The sequence below is a fragment of the Aulonocara sp. 'chitande type north' Nkhata Bay genome, linkage group LG10 (genome assembly GCF_057382095.1).
Source record: "Aulonocara sp. 'chitande type north' Nkhata Bay isolate Kocher_YH1m ecotype deep benthic linkage group LG10, A_spYH_male_GT1.1, whole genome shotgun sequence".
NCBI classification, from domain to species: Eukaryota; Metazoa; Chordata; class Actinopteri; order Cichliformes; family Cichlidae; genus Aulonocara; species Aulonocara sp. 'chitande type north' Nkhata Bay.
The window spans coordinates 27,956,975-27,982,678 of NC_141353.1; the positions used below are offsets into that span (position 1 = coordinate 27,956,975).

General features: G+C 39.2%; 2 protein-coding genes across 4 annotated transcripts in view; one reads left to right on the forward strand and one right to left on the reverse strand.

Annotated features, from left to right (window-relative positions):
• usp28 (ubiquitin specific peptidase 28) lies at positions 1 to 25,567 on the reverse strand. 3 transcript variants are annotated; one of them, XM_086309409.1, is made up of 26 exons: positions 25,384 to 25,567; positions 22,674 to 22,748; positions 21,190 to 21,310; positions 20,402 to 20,489; positions 19,235 to 19,397; positions 15,721 to 15,807; positions 15,475 to 15,612; positions 13,384 to 13,454; positions 13,204 to 13,280; positions 12,978 to 13,126; positions 12,738 to 12,865; positions 12,453 to 12,548; positions 12,205 to 12,384; positions 11,792 to 12,000; positions 10,866 to 10,936; positions 10,373 to 10,601; positions 8,626 to 8,961; positions 7,808 to 7,941; positions 7,006 to 7,284; positions 6,635 to 6,730; positions 5,862 to 6,040; positions 5,469 to 5,547; positions 4,529 to 4,608; positions 3,943 to 4,066; positions 2,048 to 2,246; positions 1 to 1,245 (listed from the first exon to the last, which is right to left on the reverse strand). In XM_086309409.1, the coding sequence occupies exons 1-26, from the start codon at positions 25,441 to 25,443 to the stop codon at positions 1,070 to 1,072; spliced, it is 3,624 nt and encodes a 1,207-aa protein (XP_086165535.1). In that variant the 5' UTR covers positions 25,444 to 25,567; the 3' UTR covers positions 1 to 1,069. The 3 variants fall into 3 exon arrangements, with proteins under 3 accessions (XP_086165535.1, XP_086165533.1, XP_086165532.1); XM_086309407.1 differs by having other exon boundaries at positions 8,626 to 8,958; positions 22,674 to 22,751; XM_086309406.1 differs by having other exon boundaries at positions 22,674 to 22,751; positions 25,384 to 25,566.
• The window catches only part of htr3b (5-hydroxytryptamine (serotonin) receptor 3B), a 10,088-nt gene continuing 9,771 nt past the window's right edge, over positions 25,388 to 25,704 (forward strand). The window contains exon 1 of the mRNA XM_086309410.1: positions 25,388 to 25,655. The gene's annotated coding sequence lies outside the window, so the exon portion shown is untranslated. The remainder of the gene's footprint in view (positions 25,656 to 25,704) is intronic.

The window sequence follows — 25,704 nt, forward strand, 5'->3', positions numbered from 1 at the left end:
GCACGCAGAGAGTATTTAAAACATTTATTTGTATCATCACAGAGCACAAGTGAAAGACTGAAATCAGTGGGCAAAAATGGCTGTTACAGTAGCTCATCTAGAAATCCTCATTCATTCACGATAACGTGTTGCATCTGCGACACAAAACAGGATTGCCAATATCAAGTCTCCTTTCAAAAGGCTTACAGCGTTTACAGATAGACCTTCAAAGATAATAAAGTAATATAAAACATATATTTTTTAAAAATCTATTAAACACTATTATTTTCTGTGCAGTATAAATTTTGTGGGTTTTTTTTAGTCTTGTATATTCACAATCCAAATATCAATCCAGTCACTTACTGCAGAGCTGAGCGACAGGACAACTGTTAACACTTTTTCAAGTTAACGGGGTAGCCCAGCTAAACATTTCCATATATGAACATTTGCACCAATCAGAATTTCAATGCCTCACTGTTCTCCAGCAAGCTGGTTTTGTAAATTGAGATGGTCAGAGCTACTTAAATCTTTATCGGTCTCTTTGTAGCAGGTAACATAAAGACAGTTTCAGACAAGTTTCAAACTTTTAGGTGTTACCTGAAAAGATAATCCCCGCTTTAGAGTTGCTGGTTCTCCATCTTGTACCAGGCAAAACATAGCAATACTGCAACCTTTTGGGCTTCTTTTTGCATATCCTTGTGATGTAGTCCTTAAAATTTTAAGTACAGTTTGTACCTCTTTTACACATTATAGCTGTTTGCGTATGGTGAGCAGTCAAAGTGCATACCTTAATATTCTTGAGAAGAACATTGACTTCTTTTTGAGGCTTTTGGGGTAAAATGCCACGATATGTGTTCTTGTAATAATTATGTATTCGTGTGGTGACAGCCCTGCATGGTCCATCATTTACCCACAGGGTTTGCTATGTGAACAAGGCAAGTGTGCAATGCAAAACAGCAGATATACTAAAATAAACAATCTGTGCTAAAACTACATGATGTCTCCGCCCTACAGTCTGTCAGTGGAGAAGAAACCATCAGCCGGGACACTTTCAGTTAAGATACACAGTTTAAAAAGAGTTGTTGGGATTTCACTTCACAATGACCACTGATGTGTTGTGGATGGATTCCATAACAGCAGCCAGGCGACTGCACAGGTCGTAGGCCTGGGTGACGTGGACTTTGGGTGGGTCTTTAAGCACTACTGTGTCAGCTGAACCGTCCAGAACTCTGGGAAGCAACTCGCCGAGCTTCACCTGCAATGACTCTGAACACAAAGGAAGAGCAGCAGAAGTGAGCGACTTAGTTTATTGTTGATTTTCTTTATTGCAGTTTTGTTTCAATTTAAGGTTTAAATTTTAATTAGCTAGCAGCATTACTGGTATAGAATTAAATGTATGTGTGTAATTACAGCAAAATGTTGTCTAAGGGTGCACCTACACTATTGAGTATGCAAACTTTATACTGTATTGACTCAATATAAGCCTTTATGCCTCTGTCCCACATTCCTTTTAATTTAAATGTATTTCAAACTCTCAGAATAAGGGATCCTCATCTACTGTATACACATAAAATATTTATTCAAGATGCACCAACATGCTGACTTAAAGTAATTTGATTACATGTGAATTTTCCATATAATTTTGTTACATAAGTCATAATGTAAAATTTAATGGAATCTGGTCAAATGAAATTTACTTTACTGGTATACATCCAGTTTATATCAAGCACATTTTCCTCAGTGATGAATTATTTGAAAAAATAAACCCTTTCTTTCATATATGTCAGTTGCATTTAACTGAAAATTAATGATTTGTGTTTATTGAAAGTTAAAAAATAATTGAGTGTATTTTGACATTTTTGATGCAAACCCTACAGCAACCTAAAAGCATCCTAAAAGTCGGTATTGCAGAAAATGCACAAAACCATGGCAGCAAGCCACCTTATATATTTATTTATTTATGAGCTGCTGTAATTAAAACTTCTAGCTCATCATATGAGACATCATGTATACAGCTATAAGAATAATAGAGCTGGACGGTACAGACTGATGTACAATCTAAACTTACGATCCATGTCTCGGCCCAGGCAGCAGCACCAGTGGCTGCGGATGGCCTCCATTGCATCTCGGTCTTCCTGGGGTAAAGTCGAGTCCCGGTTCATCAGGTGAAGGCAGGGGATGACGGCTTCATCCATGATGGCAATACCCTCTTCTACTTTGGCCTCCTCACCGCTGCAAAATAGCTGCGATGCGCTCTCATTTAGTGCCTGTGTGGTGGATGACAGGACATATGTACAAACCCTGTTCTGAAAATGCTAGGATGCTGTGTAAAGTGTAAAAAAAAAACAGAATACAATGATTTGCACATGTTATCACCCTATATTTTAATCACAAGCACCGGAACCACTGTGTAGCCCTCTCAACTCCTTTTAACAGCAGTCTGTAAACATCTGGGATCTCAGGAAAACAGCTGCTGAACTTTTGGGAATGTTGTCTCATTTTTGTCTAATAGAGGATTCTAGCTGCTCAACAGTCCTGAGCTTCCTTGTTTTATCTTATTCATTTGATTATGCTTATGAAATGTTTTCAGCTGTTTTAAGGTCTGGACTGCAGGGCATGAAGCCATGCTGTTGTAATAGATTCAGCATGCGGTTTAGCATTGTCTTGCCGAAATATTCAAGGTCTTTCCTGAAAAAACTGTCATCTAGATGGGAGCACAAGTTGTTCTAGAACCTGTATATATCTTTAAGCACTAATGGAGCCTTTCCATATGTGTAAGCTGCCAATTCCATAGGCACTAATGCAGGCTTTTTAAACTGAGTGCTGATGATAAGTCGGATAAACCCTTTCCTCTTTTGTCCAGAGGATGCAGCGTCCATGACCACGGAGCAGTTTTCCACTTTTGCTCAGTCCGTTTTAAATGAGCTGTGACCCAGAGAAAACATCAGCCTTTCTGGATCATGTTCATATATGGCTTCCTCTTTGCGTGACAGAGCTTTAACCTGCATTTGCAGATAATATGGGGAACTGTATTCACAGACACCAGTTTCAGGAAGTCTTCCTGAGCTCATGCAGTGATTTCCATAACAGAATCAGGCCTGATTTTATTATAGTGCTGCCTGAGGGCCTGAAAATCACAGGCATTCAGATTTTTCCAAATTTTAGAACCTTTTCATGATATTTCACGAGTCATATTTCACGAGTCTTTGCAATTTTACATGGAGGAACATTATTCTGAAATTTTTCCACAATTGGCAGACACATTTTCTTTTTGAAGATTGGTGAACCTCTGTCTGCTTTACTTATGAGAAACGCTGCCTGACTAGTTACCCAATCATGTAACTGACCTGTTGCCAGTTAACCTAAGTAGTGAAAATTGTTCCTCCAGCGGTTTCTTTTTAGCACCACTCACACCAGTTGCCTTGGTCCCAACTTTTTTGAGACGTGTTGCTGCCATCAAATTCAAAATGAGGTTGATACTAAACTATTTTAAATGTAGGGCATTTTAAAAGTAAAGGTTCGAGAGACACAATCAAAAGCTGCAAAACAGCAATTAAAGAACCGTCGTTTCCAAGTCAATATACTTTATAAAATTCAATACATTGGAGAACAAATCTACTCCTGCTCTAATACTGTCCGACTAGATTTTATACAGGCTGTAATGGGAAACTAAACCAAGCGCAGCTTATCAAAACATTTCCTCTCCTAAATGTGGCCCTCTTGGCCAGTCAGTCCTTCTATCCACATTTTTGGTACAGAGAAATATATTTTAGAAAATGTCAGGGGGACATGGATCACTCCCAGAGGATGGATTCTAATGATCTGCAAACATCTTATTTTAAGCAAACCAAAACCTCTTATTTTTAGATAATTTTTCTTTATTGATATTTCAGACTTTATAGAGAAGAATCGAGCTCAGCGATCTATCTGCAATTCGACGGAGTGGAAAATAGTCCTACTCACAGTGAGACACTTCCTCCTGTAAACAGCAATGAGAGACTTGTCCACACCACGTTTCTCTCCGTTTCGCAGCAGGGTGCTGTTGGTCTCGTAGGCGTGGGCCAAGTAATTCAGTGCATCACGCATCCTGCAGTACGCAAAGGCAACAACTGCTGTCATATTACACAAAAAATACACTTTTTGTAAAAAAAGAAATGGTTATTTCCCACACAATGTAATCAAAATGTAAGCAAAATATTTAGTTTTATGATCTGAAAACATATGAAAAGTATTTAAAATGAGGGTCCCCATGCTTTTAGAAATTGTTTCGTGTTATGTTACTCTAAAGTTATAGTATTCAAGGATATAGATATCTGAACTGTACTATCATTAACTATTCTTTGGTATGTATATCCTGGCTTTAAATGAGTGCATCTTTACTCTGTGTAAAGAATTCATAACTTAATAGGCAGTGTCAAAAGGATCAGTGATGTGTGAGATTTTTTATGTGTAACGCACGAATGAGCACAAACAACCATATATTAATCTGGAAAAATGTGGTCAGACACATGCTGATCGGGTAGGGTTGTGCTGAATATTCGACACCTACTTCCCGTGCTGGTAATGCTCCAGCCCAGTCAACAGATAGACAAAGACCGTCCTGAACAGCCTGTAATCGTCATGCCACTGCTGTGAGAGAGCAAACAGAAATATCACCATCACGTAATTCCCTCTTTTACACTCCTCCTATTTTTTCCACTTGACAGTATTTGAATAAAAACTTCTATTTTGTAGAAAAAAAGAAAAGAAAAAAAAAAGAAGTAAAATCAGACTGTTAGAGGCTGCACAGATATAAAGACATAGAGAATATGTCATTTAATCAAAGACAAGTTTGGTGTTAGGTTTATGCTATATTCTTGATATAAGAAACAGTTTATTACTGCAGTCTGTGATTGGTGTCTTCACCATCCCAGCTGTCTTTCCATGCTGGACATAGTTCTCATTCCAGTGTGAACAAATGTCACTGGGTTTACATGCTCCCTACTGGAATGTCAACCACGCAGACCCAAATAAACACAGATTAGGGATTTAATATACTGAACACAAACAAACTTCCTTCATAAAGCTGAGATAGCCATGTAATAATATTTTTATAAACGCAAAATATTTAATAAAACTGACATTTGAGAGCAGTGCAGGGTGTCTATTTTTACTTTTGGATTTTTAGCCTTTTATTGCTATTAAAGGCAAGAATGAGGTGATTTGGCCACAAATCTGTTAACAGAGCCACTAATTTTCCACAGATGCTCAGCAGTGGAACAAAAATTCAACCCAGTGAAGCTACTTAACAGATGTCTGCCCCTGTTCTGTTTTGGGGGCAAGTCTCAGCTGCTGTTACAGATCACTGCCATATTGCATCATGGACCTAATGACATTTTTTCATCAAATATCTGTTTGAAAATTATACTAATTTCTTTATTTGCATATTTATGATGTTTTCCCTGCATAAAAAAATCAAACATTTTATCCGTTCAGCCTAGAGACGGTACCATGTATTCTTCCATGTCCATGTCTTCTGGCTTAATGAGACGAAGTTTGGCCCGGGCTTCCCTCATGATACTGATGGCTCTGTAAGTACCAAAAATGATAAATGAAGTTTAACAGCAAATGCATGGAAAGGAGAAGATACTGTAAAGTTACAGCTCTGAACTCTGGACACTAGATGGCACAATATGCATGCTATATATTCTACTGTATTTTTAGTTACCATTCTGCTTTCCAGCCACAGTATTACACTCCTATTCCTGTATATACACACACGCTACAACCTTGAAATGCCTCTGTTCTATGTTAGTTCATTTATAAACTTTTTTATTTGGGGTAATCTAGGACAAAATTCATCTGTGTTACAATTATTTTGGCCACTCAAGGACTGTGTGCACCTCTCATCAAAACTGAGGTTGCGGTCAGTAAACTGCTCAAGCAGCGTCCTCTCAATGACACGCTTGGGTGCCTTGTTCTGGAAGAAGTAGACCAGAGCGTGCTGCAGACGTGCATCCTCCTGTGGTGTGGTCTCCTCTTCAGAGAGCTCATACAAGCGCGAATACTCTTCATGGAAAGCCTGAAAGAACCACGGGAAATTTTAATGTTTTTAATGCTTTATTTAATTAATTGTACACTTTAAGGCCTCAGTGTGACTTATACAAGGACCGCACATTTCACAAGTTAAAGTATTTTCTTTGTTGTTTAAAATCTAGGAAATATGGGGATTTCATCATGACTTTAGTGACAAAGTTAAAATACAGATCTTGCTATTGATGTTAATCTTTTTAAATATGAAACACTGTGCTTCATAGAAGTTCTTTATCAAATACAGAAAGAATACTTCAAGAGGCTTCTCACCCTGCAAAGTGAATCTTGCTTCCCGAGCTTATTGCAAGAGAACCTCCAGTTTAGGATAAAAGGAATTCCTTCAGGGATTAACTTCTAGCGAAAAAGTCCCATAAAATGCGCATTTTTGTTTTTGAGTGGATTTTTAATAAAACTGTCTCGCAGAGAGATAAAAACTGCAATTAGAGCACGGGTTGATCCAAGGACAGTTTATGAGTATCTGGGTCTAAATCAGGTCAAATCAGTCATACAGCTTTTACAGATTTTTTGCAATTTAGAGTTGATGTGTGATTAAAAGAACATCAATATCCCAAACAAAAAATACCTTGATGAGGCCAGCCTCAGGACCCTCCTTATCAAAAATTTGTCTGGCCTTGGCTATGGCTAGAATGACACCCTGCATAGCTGGAGTTAGCATCATCTGGGAAATGACATGACAATGTAGAGAAAAAAGAGAATGATTATACCATGAAATGACAGATAATTAGTCCAAAGGGTAAACAAAGAAAAAACATATGACACATATGATATATGACTCAAAACCTATTGTATCTCTTTAAATCTCATCAACGTTTACATTAACCCTGCATTTGATCATTTAGCTTATATTTGTGTCCACTGACTAGGAAAGCTATCAGCTGCAGGTATGTATTTATAACTGCTTAAATCACACTCCATTAAGACATTAGGCCTTACCTCTTCATTGTATCCGTCAGCATCCGCCCTCACCATGATCCGGCCCACATTGGGGATCTCCACTTCTGAGACCTCATTCTCAGTCTGTCGTGGTCTGGCTGGAACCTCCTGCTGCTGCTGCTCCTGATTGCTTTGCTCTGCGATAGGTTCAGGAGCCTCTCCAGAAGCCTGGGGCTCTTCTTCAGTTTCAGAGACGAGGCCGGCCACCTCTGGGTCATCCTTCTCTACGTGGATGTCAGATGGTGTCTGATCGCAAAGCTCTACATCAGGGCCAGGGATCTGACAGAGAAAGTTTTCAGATAGAACACGTTAGTATATACTCTCTTATATCAGCGTATGCTTTCACAGCTTTTGGGGGTCTTGTCAGCATACCAGTAAGCTCTGGAAGTCTAGTACCTGGCTTGAACAGTGTGTCTCAAAGTGCTAATTTACAGTACTTTGCAATTCTAACAACAAATGTATTCAATGAGAAACATGGTGAGAAATATTGTGATTCAGAATAGTTATCTGCATTCAACAGAAGCGGGTTATCTGGGTCAGCAAAAACAGTTATGTTTATATTATGATCACAACAAAAAGTGCAAAAATTACTTCAAATAACTACTTGTTATCTGTACACTAATCTAAATAGGTCTCTAAATAAGCTCTACATAAGTCCTGAAGGGTCATCACCATGCTAACTGGGGAAATCTGATCGCTGACCCAGATGGACGCACTTTATTTTTGTGGCCTAGAATTTCTGACCCATATTCAACATGGTAGGGTAGGGAATGATAGGGTGAGGTGTCGTGTACTTGTTCACCTGATTCTGCGGCTCCTTCTCCTCTGAATCAGAGCTCTGGCTGACCCCCGTGGTGTCAGTGACTGTTGGAGTGCTGGTATCACCTGGCTGGCAGCCAGGGCCCTCTGGTGGTGGGGGAGATAAATCTGTTTGCGCTAAGGTCAAAAAAGAAAGACAGGCTTTGACTCTTCATGTGTCTTTTGAAAAGAAGAAGTGCTAAATATATAATTAGATTACTGGATATATTCTAATCTCATCTGGTATTAGAGACCCCACCTAGAAGGTCTGAGCAATGATACAGTCTATTCGTCCAGCCTGAGGGCAGACTTCTGTCTAGAGTTAAGAAAGCTCTGCAGTAACAAGTGTTCATTACATTTTTGATGGGCTCTTGTTACACAGCCAATAAAACTACATTGGAGGGAGGTGATTTTGTTGGAGAGAAAGTGATAACTGACACCTGCTTAATTGGACAAAGAAGTGCAATCAACTAGTTCAATATTTCATGTAGAATTAGATTTTCTTCTATTGAGAATTGCTTATCCTTGCTAATTATATTTTGGGTCCATACAGTTTTTAAATACAATGTCTACTGCTGTTTTGGGCTCCTTAGGCTAAAGCTTGAACAGATATATAATACTTTGTGTTTTAATCTGCTTCTTAAGTCTCATCCTGTATATATTGTGCTCCTGAAAGAGGTTCAAGATTTGATTGAACTGGCTTAGTTGCCCTGGTGTGAACATAATTACAATGACTACATGTTTCATATACATCTCCACATTATCTAGAGTGGTGATGAAATATTTTATGTCATTCTCACTTTTTCAGGCATCACTACAGACCTTCTGGCTCTTTTCTGAGATCAGGTTCTGGCTCTTTCTCTGCTTCTTGGTCTGGCTGTGGCTCTGGAGCAACTCCTTCATCCACCTCTTCAGTAGTGGATCCTGACTGGGGTGCTGGCTCAACAGGTGACTGCTGTATGTTATCCAGACTGGGACTTGTGGGCTCTGCAGAGGCGGTGGACTCTTCCTGCGGGGTTGCTGTCTGGCAGAACTGCTCCTCCCATTCGCTGAGCTCCTGCTGGAACCAGCGGTTATCTTCGTGGACATAGCGCCTGAGGATGGGTGGCAGATAGTCCATGCCATGGAGCACCTGGCCCGTCTCATCATCTGTGTCTTCTGGGTTAGACATTTTAGTTAGGAAATTAACTGTCATTTATTATCATTTTAATGCCTTTCAAGTAATACCATTTGAATTCATGCATATTAATATCCATTGTACAAATAGGTATTTCAATATGCTACTATACTTAAAATGTTTGCATAGAAAAATGTTCATGCGTTTCTAGTTTCTAGTATCTAGCCACTACTTCACTACTGGGTGAACTCCATATAATTTATACATAAATTGTTTTCATTTCAGTTTCCTTTATCTTTACTGAATCTCACTACATGAGTCCAAGTTACAGGAAAAAACATATTTTTTGCTCCTTAACGTTGCTTAGCACTTACATAAGTACATACATAAGTGATGCTGTCTATCTAGTGATGTGTCCCCTCATATAAAAGGTCTTGAATATTTTAAAGACCTCAGAGTACTGTATCACCCCAACAGACTCACTCAGCAGTTCACAGACTGCTGGCTTGTGGTTACTACAGTATTTATAGGTAGAATAGTCACTCTTCTGCGGAACCAGCTTCCAGTTTAGTTTCAGGAGACAGACACCCTCTCTACTTTTGAGATTAGGCTCAAAACTTTCCTAAGGTTATAGTTAGGGCTGGATCAGGTGACTTTAAAAAAACATCTTTTAGTTACACTACAACAGACCTTTGCTGCTGGGGGACTTGCAATGAAGCACAGAGTGTTCTTTCTTCTTTAATAACCATTCTTTCACTCTCCTTTCACTCTACATGTATTTATGCACACTCACAGCATCTCTTGTCCTGTCTCCCCCTCCTCTCACCTCTAGCCCCTCTCTAAGCCTGGTTGTGCCCAAGGTTTCTTACTGTTAAAAGGGAGTTTTTCCTTCCCACTGTCGCCAAGTGCTTGTATCCATCATCTTACAATATAAAGCGCCTTGGGGCGACTATTGTCGTGATTCGAGCTATTTAAAACTGAACTGAATTGAATACTGGAATGAGGAATTCTTGACAAACCATTTTTATAATGATATGCTGAGCATTTTGTTTCATAAATACAGTGTGAATTTTAAATTTACTTGAATTTGGCAAATGAAATGTACTAGTTTGGTATACATTTATAAATCTATAAAATCTCAAATAAATCCTGGCTAATAAACAAAGTGATAAACCTTTGTTTTAAAAATAAATATATTTCAGTTGAATTGACTTGAATGGTACACCTCCGCTTGTCAGCTATAGTATGTTGATGCTTTGGTTTCTGCTCAGGTGTTTGATAGCATTCCTCTCTTGAATATTAAGGTTGGACAAAGGAATCTTTGCACTGGAGAGAGCAGCTGAAACCTCTGAACTGCCTCTTTGCATCAAGTAAACGGAGAACGCTCTGCAAAAATTGCTTTCATTCCTCTCATTTCCTCTTAAAAATAAAATAACTGAAAGGTAGGTGTACCTGTGATGAGCTGAGGTAGCCTGTCGTCAATGTACATTAGGCAGTAGGCACTTGCGTTGGTCATGCCTCCAAAGGAGTCTCGCTCCAGCTCATCCCACGATGACTCAGTGACACTTATGTCATTGTACTTCAGCCAGCGCTGGTTAGCATGGTCATAGATGTAAGCCCAGTAATGACCAGCTGATGCCTGGCCTTCATGGACAAGCACTGCATGGAGTCTGTAGGGGGCCTAAGAGTCACACGAGAGACATAGAGAAAGAACACTGGAATCCAGCTTCCCAACTTAATATCAGCTGTTCGCCATGAACTGCAACATTACTTTCAGTTGACCTGTTCTTATTTGTGTCCTGTTGTCCTGTTTACATGACACTATTTTCTGTTTCTCTGTAGATATCAGTAAAGTTTAATCTAATCTCAGCTCATTCACTTTCTACAGCTGCAGATGTAAAATATGTAATTGAATTGCTAAATTAGGTGAGTGTGCAGGCCTTACCTGGCAGAGACTGTTGTCTGAGTACATGCCCTCGAGCGTCTGAGTGAGCCTGTCAATGCTGGCCTTTAGTTCTGGCAAACAAGCAAAAAATAAACACAGACCCTGAAAGGAAATGATTTTCACAACTGTTGGAACAAAAATAAGTCAATCTGAATAATACTAATTTGCATGCTTGCATAGCTGTCCTACATTTTATATGATATGTGCCATAATGGGGAAGTTGAGAGAGCCGGCCAAATGTCTATCTATTTTATTCAAAGAAATATGACTCATCTTGACATTTAACATATTCTGATGTATTGTCTGCGCCTGAATGAGTCACAGTCAGCAGAAGAACATTGGCTCTATTTTTGTGCAGGTGCACAGCTCTGTGCCAGTACACTTTTTGTTCTTTACTCACCTGCAGCACTTATATTTAATGAAATGTATTTTATTCCACTGAAGATGGCGAATAAGTGTAGCAGACCAAGTGTCATTGGAAACCGTGGGGCTCATTGCAATTTCACTGTCAAGGCAATTTCACTGTTAATGCATCATCATCATCTGCTGTATCCAGTTTGGCAGCAGTTTTATTGAAGCATATCTTTAAGCACAGTGTTTTTATTACTGGGTGTTCAAGTGAGTTTATATAATGTGGAATATGCCAGACAAGGTAAAAAACCCAAGGAGATTTATGACCCCACTCTACTCTATGCATGTTTGGGTTTTATACTATGCAGCTTGATTGTTTTGGTTTACTCACTCTGAACTTATCAACCCTCAAGCAAGGCACCAAAAGACAAATCGTTTGCAGCTTAACAACTGAAAACACAACACAAAGAAAGCTGAAGGATGTTATGATTTCATATGATGCTTACAAAGCAATATAAGTAAATCTTTAAGGTAATATCAATGTGGGTATAAAAAGAGAATTATCATTAGCATACCATTTATGTCATTCTCAACTTCAGTCCTCCAACGCTGAAGACAGGTTTTAGCAAAGTGCAGCTCTTCTTCTGTGATGCTGTGGGGGGCAGGGTGTGGTGGGCAGTCAATAGGTTGTCTGCACTGAGTGAAGGGCTTGTATATGGGGGTCCTCTGGCAACTGGAAACACTGGAACCCAGGCTCTCTGATGAAACTGATTCTCCGGGATCACTAAAGAAGGCAAGAACAACGACACAGCAGTTACAAGCATGTCAGGATTTCCCATTTAAAGAGACGACTGTGTGGAACCACACTAACTGAGAATAAATTAAATCTATTAAAAGATGATTTCATTTTCGAGATCCCACTTGTGGCCTCGGTGAGTATAATGCTGTTGCTCTATACAAGAAGAGTAGAGTTGAAAAAGGTAAACACCTGCTTTCTTTGGCAATGGCTTCACTGAGGGGGGCACTTGGAGGAGTCGGTGACGATGCGGCCTGTCTCGAGTCTTCAGCTGGGGAAACGCTAGTCGGCTTGGTGGTAGCAAACTCCAGCACAAACTGGAGCATGTCAGCTAGAGGGTACTTTGTAGGTCCAGAGCCATAGTTTTTATAACTGTGAGTAAAGAAAGCAGATAATTAGATGGAGATTTGACCTTAAAAAAAAGAAAGGATAAAACTTACCACTCAAGTTTCTGTTGAAGGACTGCCAGTTGCTCCTTTAGTTTCTTTACTTCTCCTCTCCTCTCATGGGTCTGCTCAATGTTTTTGTGAAGATATCTGTAACCACAAAAACAAGAAGATTCCTACAATTAAAAATGTGGCAAAGTTATATTTAAATATTTACACCATACACACATCATAAAATACCAATGGAATAAAGTTGGATGACCATTTTGGTGGAAATGACCGCGGCCTAAGTTATCAACAAGCCTAGTCTGGAACCATCCCCCTCTGTTTTAAACTCACCTGTCCATATAAATGATTTGAGGAAACTCCAGTTTCTTATGTATCTTCTCAGGGCGCCCAAGCTGGGTGTTGAATTCAAATCTCGAAAGTTCAAATGTCAAGACTGGTGGTAGCTTTTTGAACCATCTCTGAAAACATGAATAAATAAAGAGTTTCTTAGCAGATCATTAAATTTCACAAACTCTAGCCGAGCGTGCTGCACAAAGAGAGATTCAATTTTAAGTTTATCAAATTCTTCACCTCACGTCCAGATGTGACATGATGCTCTGAATGAACCGACTCAATCTCCTTCTCTACCATAGCACCTTCTAAGCATTCATCAAGATTGTTGAAGCCATTGACTTGCAGGGGGTACTGGCCAAACTGCTCAATATTATATACCATCTTACCTGAGAAAAAAATCACATAGATACCAGGGGATGACTGAAAATCATAGACAACACCAATAAAAAGACCAAACTCATACCCTCGTGTCTTCTTTCTGTCACAAAGGTACCATAGAAGAGCTGGACCATGGGGTTATGTTGTTTATCTTCTGCATTTCTAAAAGTAAAACATGGCATTATTTTAAATTAATTTAGCAAGCAGTAGTGCACTAAAGATGACAATGACAAAACACGCTGGGTGCCATCAGCTTAAAACGTACTTTCCACTGGCAGCCAGCTGAAATGCATCCTCGAGCCAGTCAAGCAGTTTGTGGGAAAACTCACTGACATCCTAAAAGGGACACATTTCAAAAAGGGCAATTTACTTGTCTGAGTCATTTATTTAATTGTCTTTCTGTTATGTGCTTTTTCTGTACTCTGTCTCTGATGTATAAAGACCTAATGAAGGGCTGTCTAAGAACTAAAGGGACTGCTGAGCATTAGTATAAACATATAAACAACAAATGGGAAGGTTAAATATTATTACATTTACATGACAATCTTCACTGAAAGTTAGATAAAGAAAAAGTCTTTTAGCTCTTAATTAAAATCTTAATAAAAGATCAACTTGTTTCAGTATCATCTCATGGTCTTCCCCAGTGAATGGAGCTTGTCTAAGTGTATGACCACCTGTTGCATGACCACTGGGAAGTCTTAAACCAAGACTAAATGATGACCAGGTGTGCATAGCACTACCTCTGGCATGCTGAACACTTGAACTCAGTCAGCCACATTAGCTAAATCTTCAGCTGATTCCCTTCTGTGAATTTTACCGGGGAATAAAAGAGTCTCAAATTGGCATCCTATTTAAACAGTTTCAGCCTGCTTATAATCTCACTGTCCGCTTCATTAGGTACACCTTGCCAGTGCTGGAATGAACCTTATAGTGCCCTCATAACTGCCTTAATTATTATGGCATAGATTCAACAAGGTGCTGGAAATGACATGAAGTTGCTGCACATTTGTAGACTGCACAACCGTGACGAGCCATCTCCTGTTTAGTCACATCACAAAGGTGCTCTATTGGATTGATATCTGGTGAATGTGGAGCCCAAATGAGTACAGTGAACTCATTGTCATGTCACAAAACGAGTCTGAGATGATCTGAGCTTTGTGGCATGGTGCGTTATTCTGCTGGAAATAGCTATCAGATGATGGGTACACTGTGGTCTAAAGGGATCGGCATGGTTGGCAACATGTGATAGGCTGAGGCATTTAAACAATGCTCAGTTGGTACTATGGGCCCAAATGCGCCAAGAAAATATCCACCACACCATTACAACACCACCACTGACCTGAACCATTGAGTCGAGGCAGGGTGGATCTGTGCTTTCATGTTGTTTACACCAAATTTTGACCCCATTATCCAAATGTTGCAGCAGAAATCAAGAGTCAGCTGACCAGGCAACATCTTCTATTGTCCAGTTTTGGTGAGTGCATAAAAACTGTGGCCTCAGTTTCCTGTTCTTAGCTGACAGAGGTCACACCTGGTGTTAGCATATTGTGCATTCAGAGATGCTCTTCTGCATATATTGGTTGTAACTCGGTATGACGTTATTTGAGTTTTGCCTTCCTATCAGCTTGAAACAGTCCTCCTGAATTCACCCAGAGATCAGCCCCTTTCTTTAATGCCTGCTCTTTTCACTTAAGCAGTCTTGTTGCTGCTCTCCCTATAGACTTTGCAAATCTGCAGGTAGAAGGATTGGAAGGTCCCAGCCTAAAATTCATAATTATTACAGATGAAGTAACAAACCTCTTTTAACTAAAGTGGCCCTGACAGAACTGGGCTAAGAGCAGGTCAGGGCAAACACGGACTGCATGTAAATTTAATGGATTCAGTGCAAAACCCAGATAATGATGCCTGCCGTCTGCTGATCCTATTACAATGGACACTAAAAAAAAAGTTTGTGGGCAGACTTGCTCTGGAAAATTATGGCTGGTTTCTGTCATGGTGGTTTAGAAGAGTTAAAACATCATAAATCCTTCAAAGACACAAATAAAATATTCAGCTGGAAAATAGAAAAAATAAAGAAAATGAGTCTGAGAAGGACAGCAGCTGAAAAATAGAGAGACTGCTGACCATTAAAGCCTACATGTCCCTGTAGTTAATGAGAAACAATGAGGCAGTGGCTACAAATTTCAGAGAAACCAGAAGTCTGAAGTGCCCTGCAGAAAAGGTGCTGACAGATGTGCTCTGGTTACTGTATCTGAGAGAGGAACACCTCAGCTTTATCAGCAAGTCAGAGAGTATTAAAAGCAGGTGCGGAGTTAGGTTGTTCCTTAAAAAGACAAATACTGTACATATCTTGTACCTGTTGGGCCTCATTGGTCCTGAAGGCGTCACGCAATAACTCCACAGCAGCAGAAGGATCCACAAACCTGCGGGTAGAGCCCACCATGAGGGCAAACAGGCAGCGCAGCTCCTGCATGAAGGCTATGTTCCTCTTGTCCTGTTAACGTAAACTCATCAACTTCATCACCCTTATATCACAGCGGCAAAGTAAGAAGAGTTATGTGTTATCCTGTTCTGTATATACTCGTGACAGTAGCTTACTTACTGAATGGCTTTTACACTTCTCCAGTATTTTCTCAGACAGATGGTAGTTGAGAACCAGTCTCCTGAACACAGGCAGGTGGAAGAGTGACTGTAACAAGACAGCATAACAAGGCACATAAATCCAGCCATCCACTGAAGGTTGGATATGGGAGATTACCAGATGGCAGATCATCGCTACAGCAGAACATTTATTGTAACTTGGTTGAGGAGAAAATGTGGACATATGTTTACAAATATGTTGCTTGATTAACAAAGAACACTGCTAATGTTCTGCCACTGACATTTAGCTTGCTGTTTGGAAATTTGCATGCGAGTGTTAAGTAGATTAAGTATTCACACATCAAACAACCATCACAATAACTGAAAGGTGAGGCTAATGACATCAGTTCTATTTTTTTAATGCAATGTTCTGCAGGGAAAAATAGTTGCTTGGGAATGGCTTGAGGAATACATGAGGCACAGGCAACGACCAAGCATCCAAACTTCCAAAGCATCAACTGCGAAAACCACAAAGAGCAACCAAAGTCCTGTATCCATGCCACAACGAGTCAGAGATATTTTGGTGGTTAAATAATTGGTGGAAGGTTTTGATGTTGTGGCTGATCTGCATATGAATACTGTGGTGTAGTTTCACCTGGATTCAAAAATGTAGGCTAAAATAGGCCAACATCCTCTGTTTTTTTGTTATTCTTTTTTCTTCACATACAGTGTTGCGAAAGAGTACCTGCTCCCTTCCTAATCTCTTATTTGTGGACATTTTTCACACTTACATGTTTCAGATCATGAAAAAAACTAGATAAAGATAACCTGGGCAAACACAAAATAAAGTTTAACATGATGAGTATATTTATTAAGGGGAAAAAAGCTATCCAACCCTATGTGAAAAAGTAACTGCCCCCTACAGCTAATAACTGCTTGTGCCACCCTTGGCAACAAGAACTGTAATCAAGTGTTTGTGATAACTGGCAATGAGTCTTTCATATCACTGTGGAGGAATTTTGGCCCACTCTTCTCTCCAGAATTGCTTTAATTCAGCTACATTGGAGGGTTTTTGAGGATGAACAGCCTGTTTAACCCTTTAAAGCCTGAACCCTGAAATTATTGCCAAAAAATAATAATAAAAGACACATAAATTGGCTATATTCCGTATTTTATGGGTGCAATTTATTACTTAAAAATGTATTGAGCTATTTATTTAGGTTTTTTCGGGGGGGAAAACGTTACATTGATGATGTAAAACAGGGGTGGGGGAAACTCCAGGCCACAAAGGCCGCTGTCCTGCAGGTTTTAGATATTACCCTGGGTCAACACACCTGAATCAAATCACTAGTTCATTACCATCTGAAACATGTAAGTGTGACAAATATGCAAAAGACTAAGAAGTCAGCAAGTCGGAAAATAAGGTTTTATAACGGTATATGTCAATAGCTTAATATATTTACAGCCAGGAACAAACCCCATATCAATTTGTCATAAGATACCTATGTTTCTCAGGATAAACTAAATGCATTAATACTAATCTTATGTGTCATGTGCAGGGCTGATGGGAGCTTATAAGCACTTCTGAGTATCAAGATATGCATTTACATTTCAGAGGGAAATTCAATTACGGTTTATCTCAGTTTTACTGCAATTTAGTCCACAAAGGATAATTGAAGAAATATGAGCTGACAACTGAGTCACGTGGTCACTCAGCCTCAATCTGATAGCATAAAAATTTTCTAGGGGAGACGACGAGTCAAGCTCTGTTGAATCTACAACAGCTCAGTTGTAAAACAAGGAAGTGACTCTGGTACAATAAACAGAGAAAAAAAAGTATGATCTGAACGCCATTTGTATTCTAACAATACGGCCTTATTTCCCCCATTTCAATTTCCAGATAAAAGCCCGTCATATGCGGGTGGGACTTCTTAACAGATATGGAAGCATATCTGAGTTTAACAGAGAGAAACAATCACAGTCTCTTCTGTTTACTTTATACTCAGGCTGCCACCGCTCACTCCGTCCTCGCTCGCTATTTAATTATCAATATAGCCGGTGTATCTCAGTTAGGGTTCTGGTTTCTGCCGAGCTACCTGATAGGCCTGGAAAAGTTAAGTTAGCTGGAATGGACTTATAATAGAATTAAGAGCTCAGATTAATACTGTATGCTCAAGCTCACCGGGAAGATGTTTAACTTTATTAGCAAGATAGAGGGTTGATGAAAAGGTGAGATAGAAGGGAGATTCTTGTGTAGCTGAACAGGTTCTGCTTTCGCTTTAAAAAGATGTCTGTACTGTACATTTTAACCCAGTGTGGTCAAATTTTACCATGGAAAAACTAGGTGACAGATATTGCTGAAAGCAAAACAGACATGTGATGATTGACACTGGATCAAGAGAAGTTAGAAATCTTTGAAAGGAAACTCCAAGTCTATAAATGTTTGTTGAACTAAGTGCAAGAGCTATTTAGGTCTTGGGAGCAACAGAGGCGAGACTGTTAGAACAGGTGGAGATCGGTGATGAGTTTCATGCAACAGAATACATGCTAGGTGTCGCTATGTTTTCTGAATATGAATTTGAATACTTTTGTGGTCAAGTGTCATATGGGTCTAACATCGACATGTGTTATATATACACTACATTAAAAATACAACACTAATTTATGTTAGTGGGTATCAGGGTTATTACAGTCAACTAAAATTAAACTTAAAACTGTTTACTGCTTAAGCTATTACAGCTTGGCTGATGAGGCTTTGATGGCCTTGTTTTTGAGTCGATAGATGTCTACAAGATTGTGAGTCAGCTGCTTTCAAAAAAGTAGTGTTTTTATTGTAATACCTGAACTGATTTTGCTAAATCTTGCCTCTGACATATGCCCTTTATACAATGATAATTAAAAAGACTGAAACTCAAAATGCTTTCACCCAAAAATGAACCAAGAAAATCAATTTAGGAAACTAAATGAAACAACTTAAAACAAAAAGTAAAAAAAAAAAAAAAAAATTAAAACACTTGTGACTGCTAATGCTAACCCTCAACCTCCTAATTCCTCCTCAAATTGGTGGTAAATATCTGTTATAAGTCAACAGATTCCCTATTATGTTTTGCATATTTGTTCTTCCATATGTTTTTTACTTGTCTTAAATACTTAAATTTTAAGATAGTTATTTTATAAGGAATTTTAAGTAAGTCTGTTACAGACAAGTCAATTAAAGTATTACATCCATTTGCTTAAATTCACATGGATCTCATTCTATATCAACATATTCAGGACGTTTATGGCATTACAATGTCATGTGTTCCTATTTGATCATATTTATGATTGAGGGTTTTTTTTTTTTTATTCTAAATAAATTACACTATTTTACAAGCAATAATAGATTTTAGCAACATTTTGATTGTTTAGTATCTCTCTGTGAAGCATGATAGGGGTTATATTTATGGACATTTGTTGTTATTAATCTGACCTCTGTAACCAAAATGCTCCTTTTTCATCTTATTATTTGTTAGGTGAAAAAAGCTCCTTGTCCTCACCTGGATGACAGCACTGAACCAGCAGGTGTTTCCTACATTACGAATGCCCACAGGCCAATCTTCCTGACGGATCCACTCTGCAGGGCTACACATTTCACTCTGGACTTCACATCTCTTCCTCTTTATTCTCGCAGCATTCTCCTCTGCACTGGCTTCCAGAGCCCTGCACAACATCAGTTTACCACTTTAAAATGGTTATCTGACAACGCTATTGAACACAGGTTAACTCATTCCCAGTGTTATGGGTTAGGGTTAGTATAATGTAATCTTTATAAGTAAAATCACCCCAAAAAGATTTGTAGAAAAACATTAAATGTACATCAAGAGGAGCAAATGAGTCTAACAGGTAATCAGTATTGTGGGAATTATGAGCATCAACATGCTTATACATTAAATCCAGCATTTGAAATGAAGAACAGCTCATGGTGAATGAACTATGCTGAAGTAACTGCCCTATTCATCTGCTCACATCTCAGTGGCAAAAGAGCTGCAATGCAAAACGCGGGCCTGTTACTGGAAGCAACTCCAGGTTCAGTGTTAAAACTGCAGCTCCCAAGCTGCACACAGTTTACCCAAGTGTCCTTGGGTAAACTGTGTGGGGTACTGCTGGACCAAAACCGCCATAACTACCCATTTTCAGTGTAAACTGAAACACTGCATGGGATGAAACGTTAAGAAATCTGAGGTTCCCCAAAGACATGGAGCTAAATCATCTTAGGGCCATCTATGATTGGATAAATGAAATCTCCTCTTCATCAAAAGTCAATGAATCACCATTACGATAATTAGTTAAGGTCTTTGATAGATGGTTATCATCTGAAAGAAATTTCATTTCAATCCATCCAGCATGGCTAGAGAGAAAGTGTAGTCAGACACTTAAAGTTCTTTGCTATTTTATCTACTTTTGATCTCAGATTAACTGCTAGACCACACTGTTTTGTGTGTTTTTGCTCCGTGTGAACTGTCAGCTGTCAGCAGTGACCTTTGCTGAGAGTGTAACACTCACACAGCCAAGATAATAGTTGTGGCATCCATGGCCATTTAGTAGCCTGAGAGGAAAAACACTCATGCCGCTAACATTTTAATTTTCATAGTTCTCTCTATTGAAATTAAAAAGTGAATTAAACCAAAAACAAGTGTTGTATCAAATGAAAAGTCGTCCTTTACCTATGAAATTCTCGCTCCTCTTCCTGGGCTTTGTGGGACTCCTGCAGGCTGAGTTCTATAGCGGTCTGCAGTTCATCTTTAGGAAGCCCTGAACAAAAAAACCACAAGAGCGTTACAACAGAGATCCTATAATTCAACTTAAAATGGGTTAATGTAAAAATCACACTGAGCACTCATAATAAAATTCTGTTTCTTCTATGTGACTCTGCCTTCACTCAAACATTGTTTTCTAACTAAAGTAAATGGATGACCCATAACATTGCTCAGATATTCTCCTGTTAGCTTACTTACCATTAAAATCCCCAAACAGATGGCTATGAATGGCAATACTTTAAATGTATATTAAAATATGTGTAAGTTCACCTCGAAAAAAAAAAGCTTGACACATTCTTTGTACATTTTACTTGTGTTTGAAGAGCAGTGTGTTCCTTATCTGTTTCATACCTAATTTCCCTAACGCCACACATAAGTCAATCGATTTTGGCAAATCTGTAGTAGCCACTTTTGGCTGCCCCCTTGCCACAAGGGGTCACCACATGTTTGATTTGGCAGAGTTTTACTCTGGATGCCCTTCTTGATGCCACCCCAAAGGAGATTTGTGTCTCCGGCTGGACTCAAACCAACAGCCTTTTGCTGGCCAACTGAATGCATTTACTGCTGTCTTCTCTTCTCTTTTGATGTCTCATAGTAAAGCTTTCTTTATATTCATCCATTAAGCTCAGTTTGCATTTGTGCTGGAAGTGTCACTTCTGCTATCACCTTTGTGTCAATTTGCATCCCCAGAGTACCTTTCTGGCCCTCCCAGGCCTCTCCAGATGTCCCTGACTCCTGTGGTTCTCCAGGGTCCTGAACCTCTGCAGTCTGGGTTGTCAGCAGTCCAACAGCATGTCCAATGTCCCCCTGACTGACCTTGAGGAGAGAGAAGAAGGAATATATAAATATTGAGGATTTTATCTGTGACTGCAACATCTAATAATACATCACAAGGATAAATCAACACATTTTAAAGACACACAAATCAAAATATAAACACATGGCCATATCCAGTCGATTGTGCTTTAAACAAGAATTTTAGACTTGTATGACTCAATGAATACATAACCCTATTGCCGTCTGCATCTGGTTACATGATGCCTGTGAAAGTTAACCAGTGTGTTTCATGTACTGTTTGTTTAACTGTTACTTTTATGATGTTCCAATTCATTCAATCTTTTAACGGGGTTTTCATATGCAGCTGTATTTAAACATGGTAAGCTTGAGGTAGAGTGCTGGAGTGAAAAAATGGGACCCTATGGGGTCTTTAACATAATTTACACTTCAAAGACTCTTTAGCTGCCTAATAGTGCGGGAATGGATTGCTACAGTTTAACAGTTTTAGATTCATGTTCTTCATGGTATTAAATCTTGCTATAAAACATCTCCTACCTTTTAAACTGTCTAATATATTTCTCCAGCTAAAAGCAGAATTCTCACCATTACTTAGATTACCATTTGGATTTCTTTACAAATAACTATGGCTTCAGGATGTTTGCTAGCTTATCTGTTTGTTAGCAGCATTACTCATAAAGTTAAGGATGGAGATGCATTTACCAGACGTAGCATAACTTAGAAATGTTTCACATTTTTAGGGAATCTGGATATTAATCTAGGAATGTTTGTAAGGATACTTTACCATTATGAGATGTGGGCAAATAATCAATTAAAAAATACACACATTCAGATTAGTCTTTACTCTATGTATTTCATTTCTTTCTCAAAAATCATTTTAAATATAAACAATTTCCTGAATGTCTGGAATAAATCGTCCATTTTGTACCTTTAATAATGTCATCATTTTATAATAGCCCATAACACGTTTCAAATATTGTGGCAACAGGGAGCGAGAAGCTTGATGAGTGGAAGAAAAAGTGTAAACCTTTTCTTCCATGAAATGTAAGTTCAGGTTAGCCTGACCTAAACCCCTTCATTAGTCGACTATATAGACAATCATATTAAAATGAAATATTATTAAAGTGAAACAGCAGATTCTTGTTGAGGCTGGTCTGCTGAGCAGGCTAAATAAGAAATGGTATTAGCTCTATCAGTTTGTGGTTCATGGTGTTTTAAATGGCCTACAAGCTTTTTAATCACATTAAAACTACAAATCTCTCAGCCACGGGAATCCCGTGAATGTTGTTCTACTGTCTGAAAGTCATAGTGTCAAACAACTGTAGTACCCTAAACATGTGATGCTGCAGATTCTAAAAGCTGATGCTAAGTTGTTGGGCCTTACATTCAGGGCTCTGTAGAGGATCTGTTGGTCCTGGATGCCAGTGATCTCCCTCAGCTGGCTGATCAGCATTTCACTCTGCTGAGAGAACGAAAACACCAGGCAGACTTTAGATCTTTCTATCACCATTACACACAACTTCCTGTATCGGATCCATGCATTAGAGGCAGTGATGGGCTGGCATTTCATTTCCATTTGGGTAGACAAAATGGACATAACTGTAGCACAAGTAGGCGATCCACTGGAAGTATTATTGGCTTTGAAGTTACAACTGTTACGAAATAAATATCACTACAGTAACAATGGCAACAATAAGTCCTCCATTTAGATTGGCTCAATAATCCTTGCTTTCACTATCCAAGTCTGTCCTCCATCAAGAATGAAATATGTTGTAAAGAATACGCCACCAACAAAATAAATGAATAGTGCTTTTGTTCTCACCAAAAGCTATTGGTAGTTTTTCTCTGATAGCTGAAATGGCACTCAAAGAAAGAAAAATGTGAAAAATTGACTTTCAAAAGAGAAAAAAAGAGCCCTGTTGTCAGAAGAGGCAAAAAAGATGATTTATCCAAAGGAATTCAAAAGTAAAACACCAGTCAACTTCCTTATGAGCATTCCCTCAGCAGAGAAAACACCAGGATTTCAGAGGGGATCTCACGATCATTCAGCTGGCATTACTCCTGCCAGAAAGTGACGTCTGGTCTATATATCACCAGTACTGAGGGTACACAAGACCAGTCTAAGAAAGTCACTTGTGGTAACCAAAAGATGTCAAGGTTAGTGTGTCATCCCACTTACAGTCCTCCTTACCTAATGTACATGGAGTGGAACAAACTGAGGACCACATAAGTGCATGGCTCATGTGTGGCTCATCTCTATTCTGTGACTTACACAGGCAGTTTGCTGAGTAGGAACAGTTAAACAAAAATGAAATTATATTTCCAATGAGTAGAACTGAAACATAGTTGGAAGAAGCTTTGGAATACCTAGAGATATTGAGAGGCAGTAATTTATGGGTGAGTTCCACAACAACAAAATGGATCAACTGATCAGAATGTCAGATCAGACACTGACAAAAAGCCAGGAGATGTAGATGAAGATGTTAAAGATGGACAGATTTAGAAATAAGTACATTAGAGGGAGAGTTCAGGTTGAGCAGTTTGGAGACAAAGTGAGAAAGCCAAGGCTGGGATGGCTTGGACAAGTGCAGAGGAAGAATAGTGCACATACTGGGCAAAGGATGTTGAAGATGGAGCTGCCAGGCAGGTGGAAAAGAGGAAGACCACAGAGAAGATTAATGGATGTATTGAAAGAGGACATGCAGACTGGCTGGTGTGACAGAACAGGATGCAAGGGAGATAATGAAATGGAGGGAAATGATCCGCTGAGATTCCTAAAGGGAGCAACTGAATAAACCTTAGCGATTTGCTGGGATGTCAGTCTGTGTATCTGCCTTCTCTGTTTAGTTTCAAGTAGACCAGTGAATCAGGGACACTGGCCAATCGGGGGCACTTTCAGGTACCCTTCCTCCAATTAGATCCCCCTCTTTTAGCCAGCAGGCTTTGCATGGTCAGTCTCCCACCACCACATTATTTGTTCCACACACGGACAGGCAAACACAAGTGTTCCCAGGCAGTCATATACTTTGACCTCACAGACACATGAAGTTTTAAAAAAGAAATAACACACGTTTACTGAGTTAGAGGCTCTATATAAAGCCTGCAACCCTGACACCAGGTGCACATGTCATGGTATCTTTCTCTTACACACAAAGGAAGCCAGGAGCAGGCTGACCAGACTTATATGGAGTCCAGTGGCTATCTGAGACCCTCTTGGTTAGCCTCTATTTTCAGCTACTGACATGGATAGCACAAGCTTCTGTTTATCATTCCACTCACCATGCCACCAGGCATGGTGAGAGGGCAGTAGTGGGTCTGTCTCTTTCTGTCTTCAAACACACCTCCTGTGTCAATACCAAACCAAAAAAGTGTAATAAACGTTTAGATTGCATTGCATTTTCATTAACACCACATCATATATAATTAGAGGAAAGCCCTCCCTGAAGTATAAAATCACTAATCACTCCACACTGTCTTAGAATAATTACAAAAGCCTATTGAAAGAGCAATCGGTTGGATTAATAGTTACTGAGCCAAATAACGGTTTAAATGTAAATGTTACGTAGTTTACGTTTAACTAGTGGGAATTATTAATAAAATATGTATTTATATACAAAAAACTCTGCATAATTAAAGTGTTATTATTTTATCTTTGCAAGCTCCTTTGACTACGATGACCTGGATGACTGAGAACCTTCACAGACATTATTTTATCTGTTGGTCACTAAACGAGCAAAAAAAAAAAAAAAAAAAAAAAAAATAGAAGTTCAATCAAACAAGGCTCAGTTAAGTAGTCACATCTGGTTAAAAAGCCATGTCGGAAGTTTGATTTAAAAATAAAAAGTGTATTTTATGCCTACCGATTTAAAAAACGTTATTTTTTAAAATTTGAAAACGTTTTAAAATGTATTTTTATTTTGAGTTACATTAAAGAATATCAGAGGAAACTTTAAAATCGCAGATTTTTGAACACACACTGGCCTCCGGGGGTTGTGCCCACACAACAGAGGGGTTAGTGTTAAGGTTAGCTCTGCAGGCGTCACAAACATGCCACTTATTGTGTTAATAGCAGCTCCATCATCCTGAGCTCTCACCGAGTTGGTTGAGTTTTCTCCATTTTCAGACTGATCGGCTCTCATTGCAGACGAAAACATGAATTCCTTCTGATTTTTTCCCCCCAAATGCTTCCAGCACTGCCTCCGACTCAAACCAGCTCCATCTGTCAGGCACGAGAGCGACAGGCCAGCTGTGCGCGCTCACCTATCCAGACACGCGCGTGCCTTGGAGCGATCGCTAACTACAGTCAATGGTCGCTAACTTAAAACCCGCGCGCACCCGTTACGTGATTGTCGGGACGTTTCCTCAGGTAATGAAATACTTCCAGTGTCTATGGCAGATTTATTATCCAACGTTAA

Bases quoted from the DNA above. Each gene is read 5' to 3' on its own strand.
- usp28 (XM_086309406.1), bottom strand. From the start codon at position 25,443: ATGTTTTCGTCTGCAATGAGAGCCGATCAGTCTGAAAATGGAGAAAAC. The intron at 8,962-10,372 runs GTACACCTACCT...TGTCTAACCCAG, and splicing joins GCTACCTCAGCTCATCACAG to AAGACACAGATGATGAGACG. The intron at 7,942-8,625 runs GTCTGTAGTGAT...TTTTGACCTTAG, and splicing joins TCTCAGAAAAGAGCCAGAAG to CGCAAACAGATTTATCTCCC.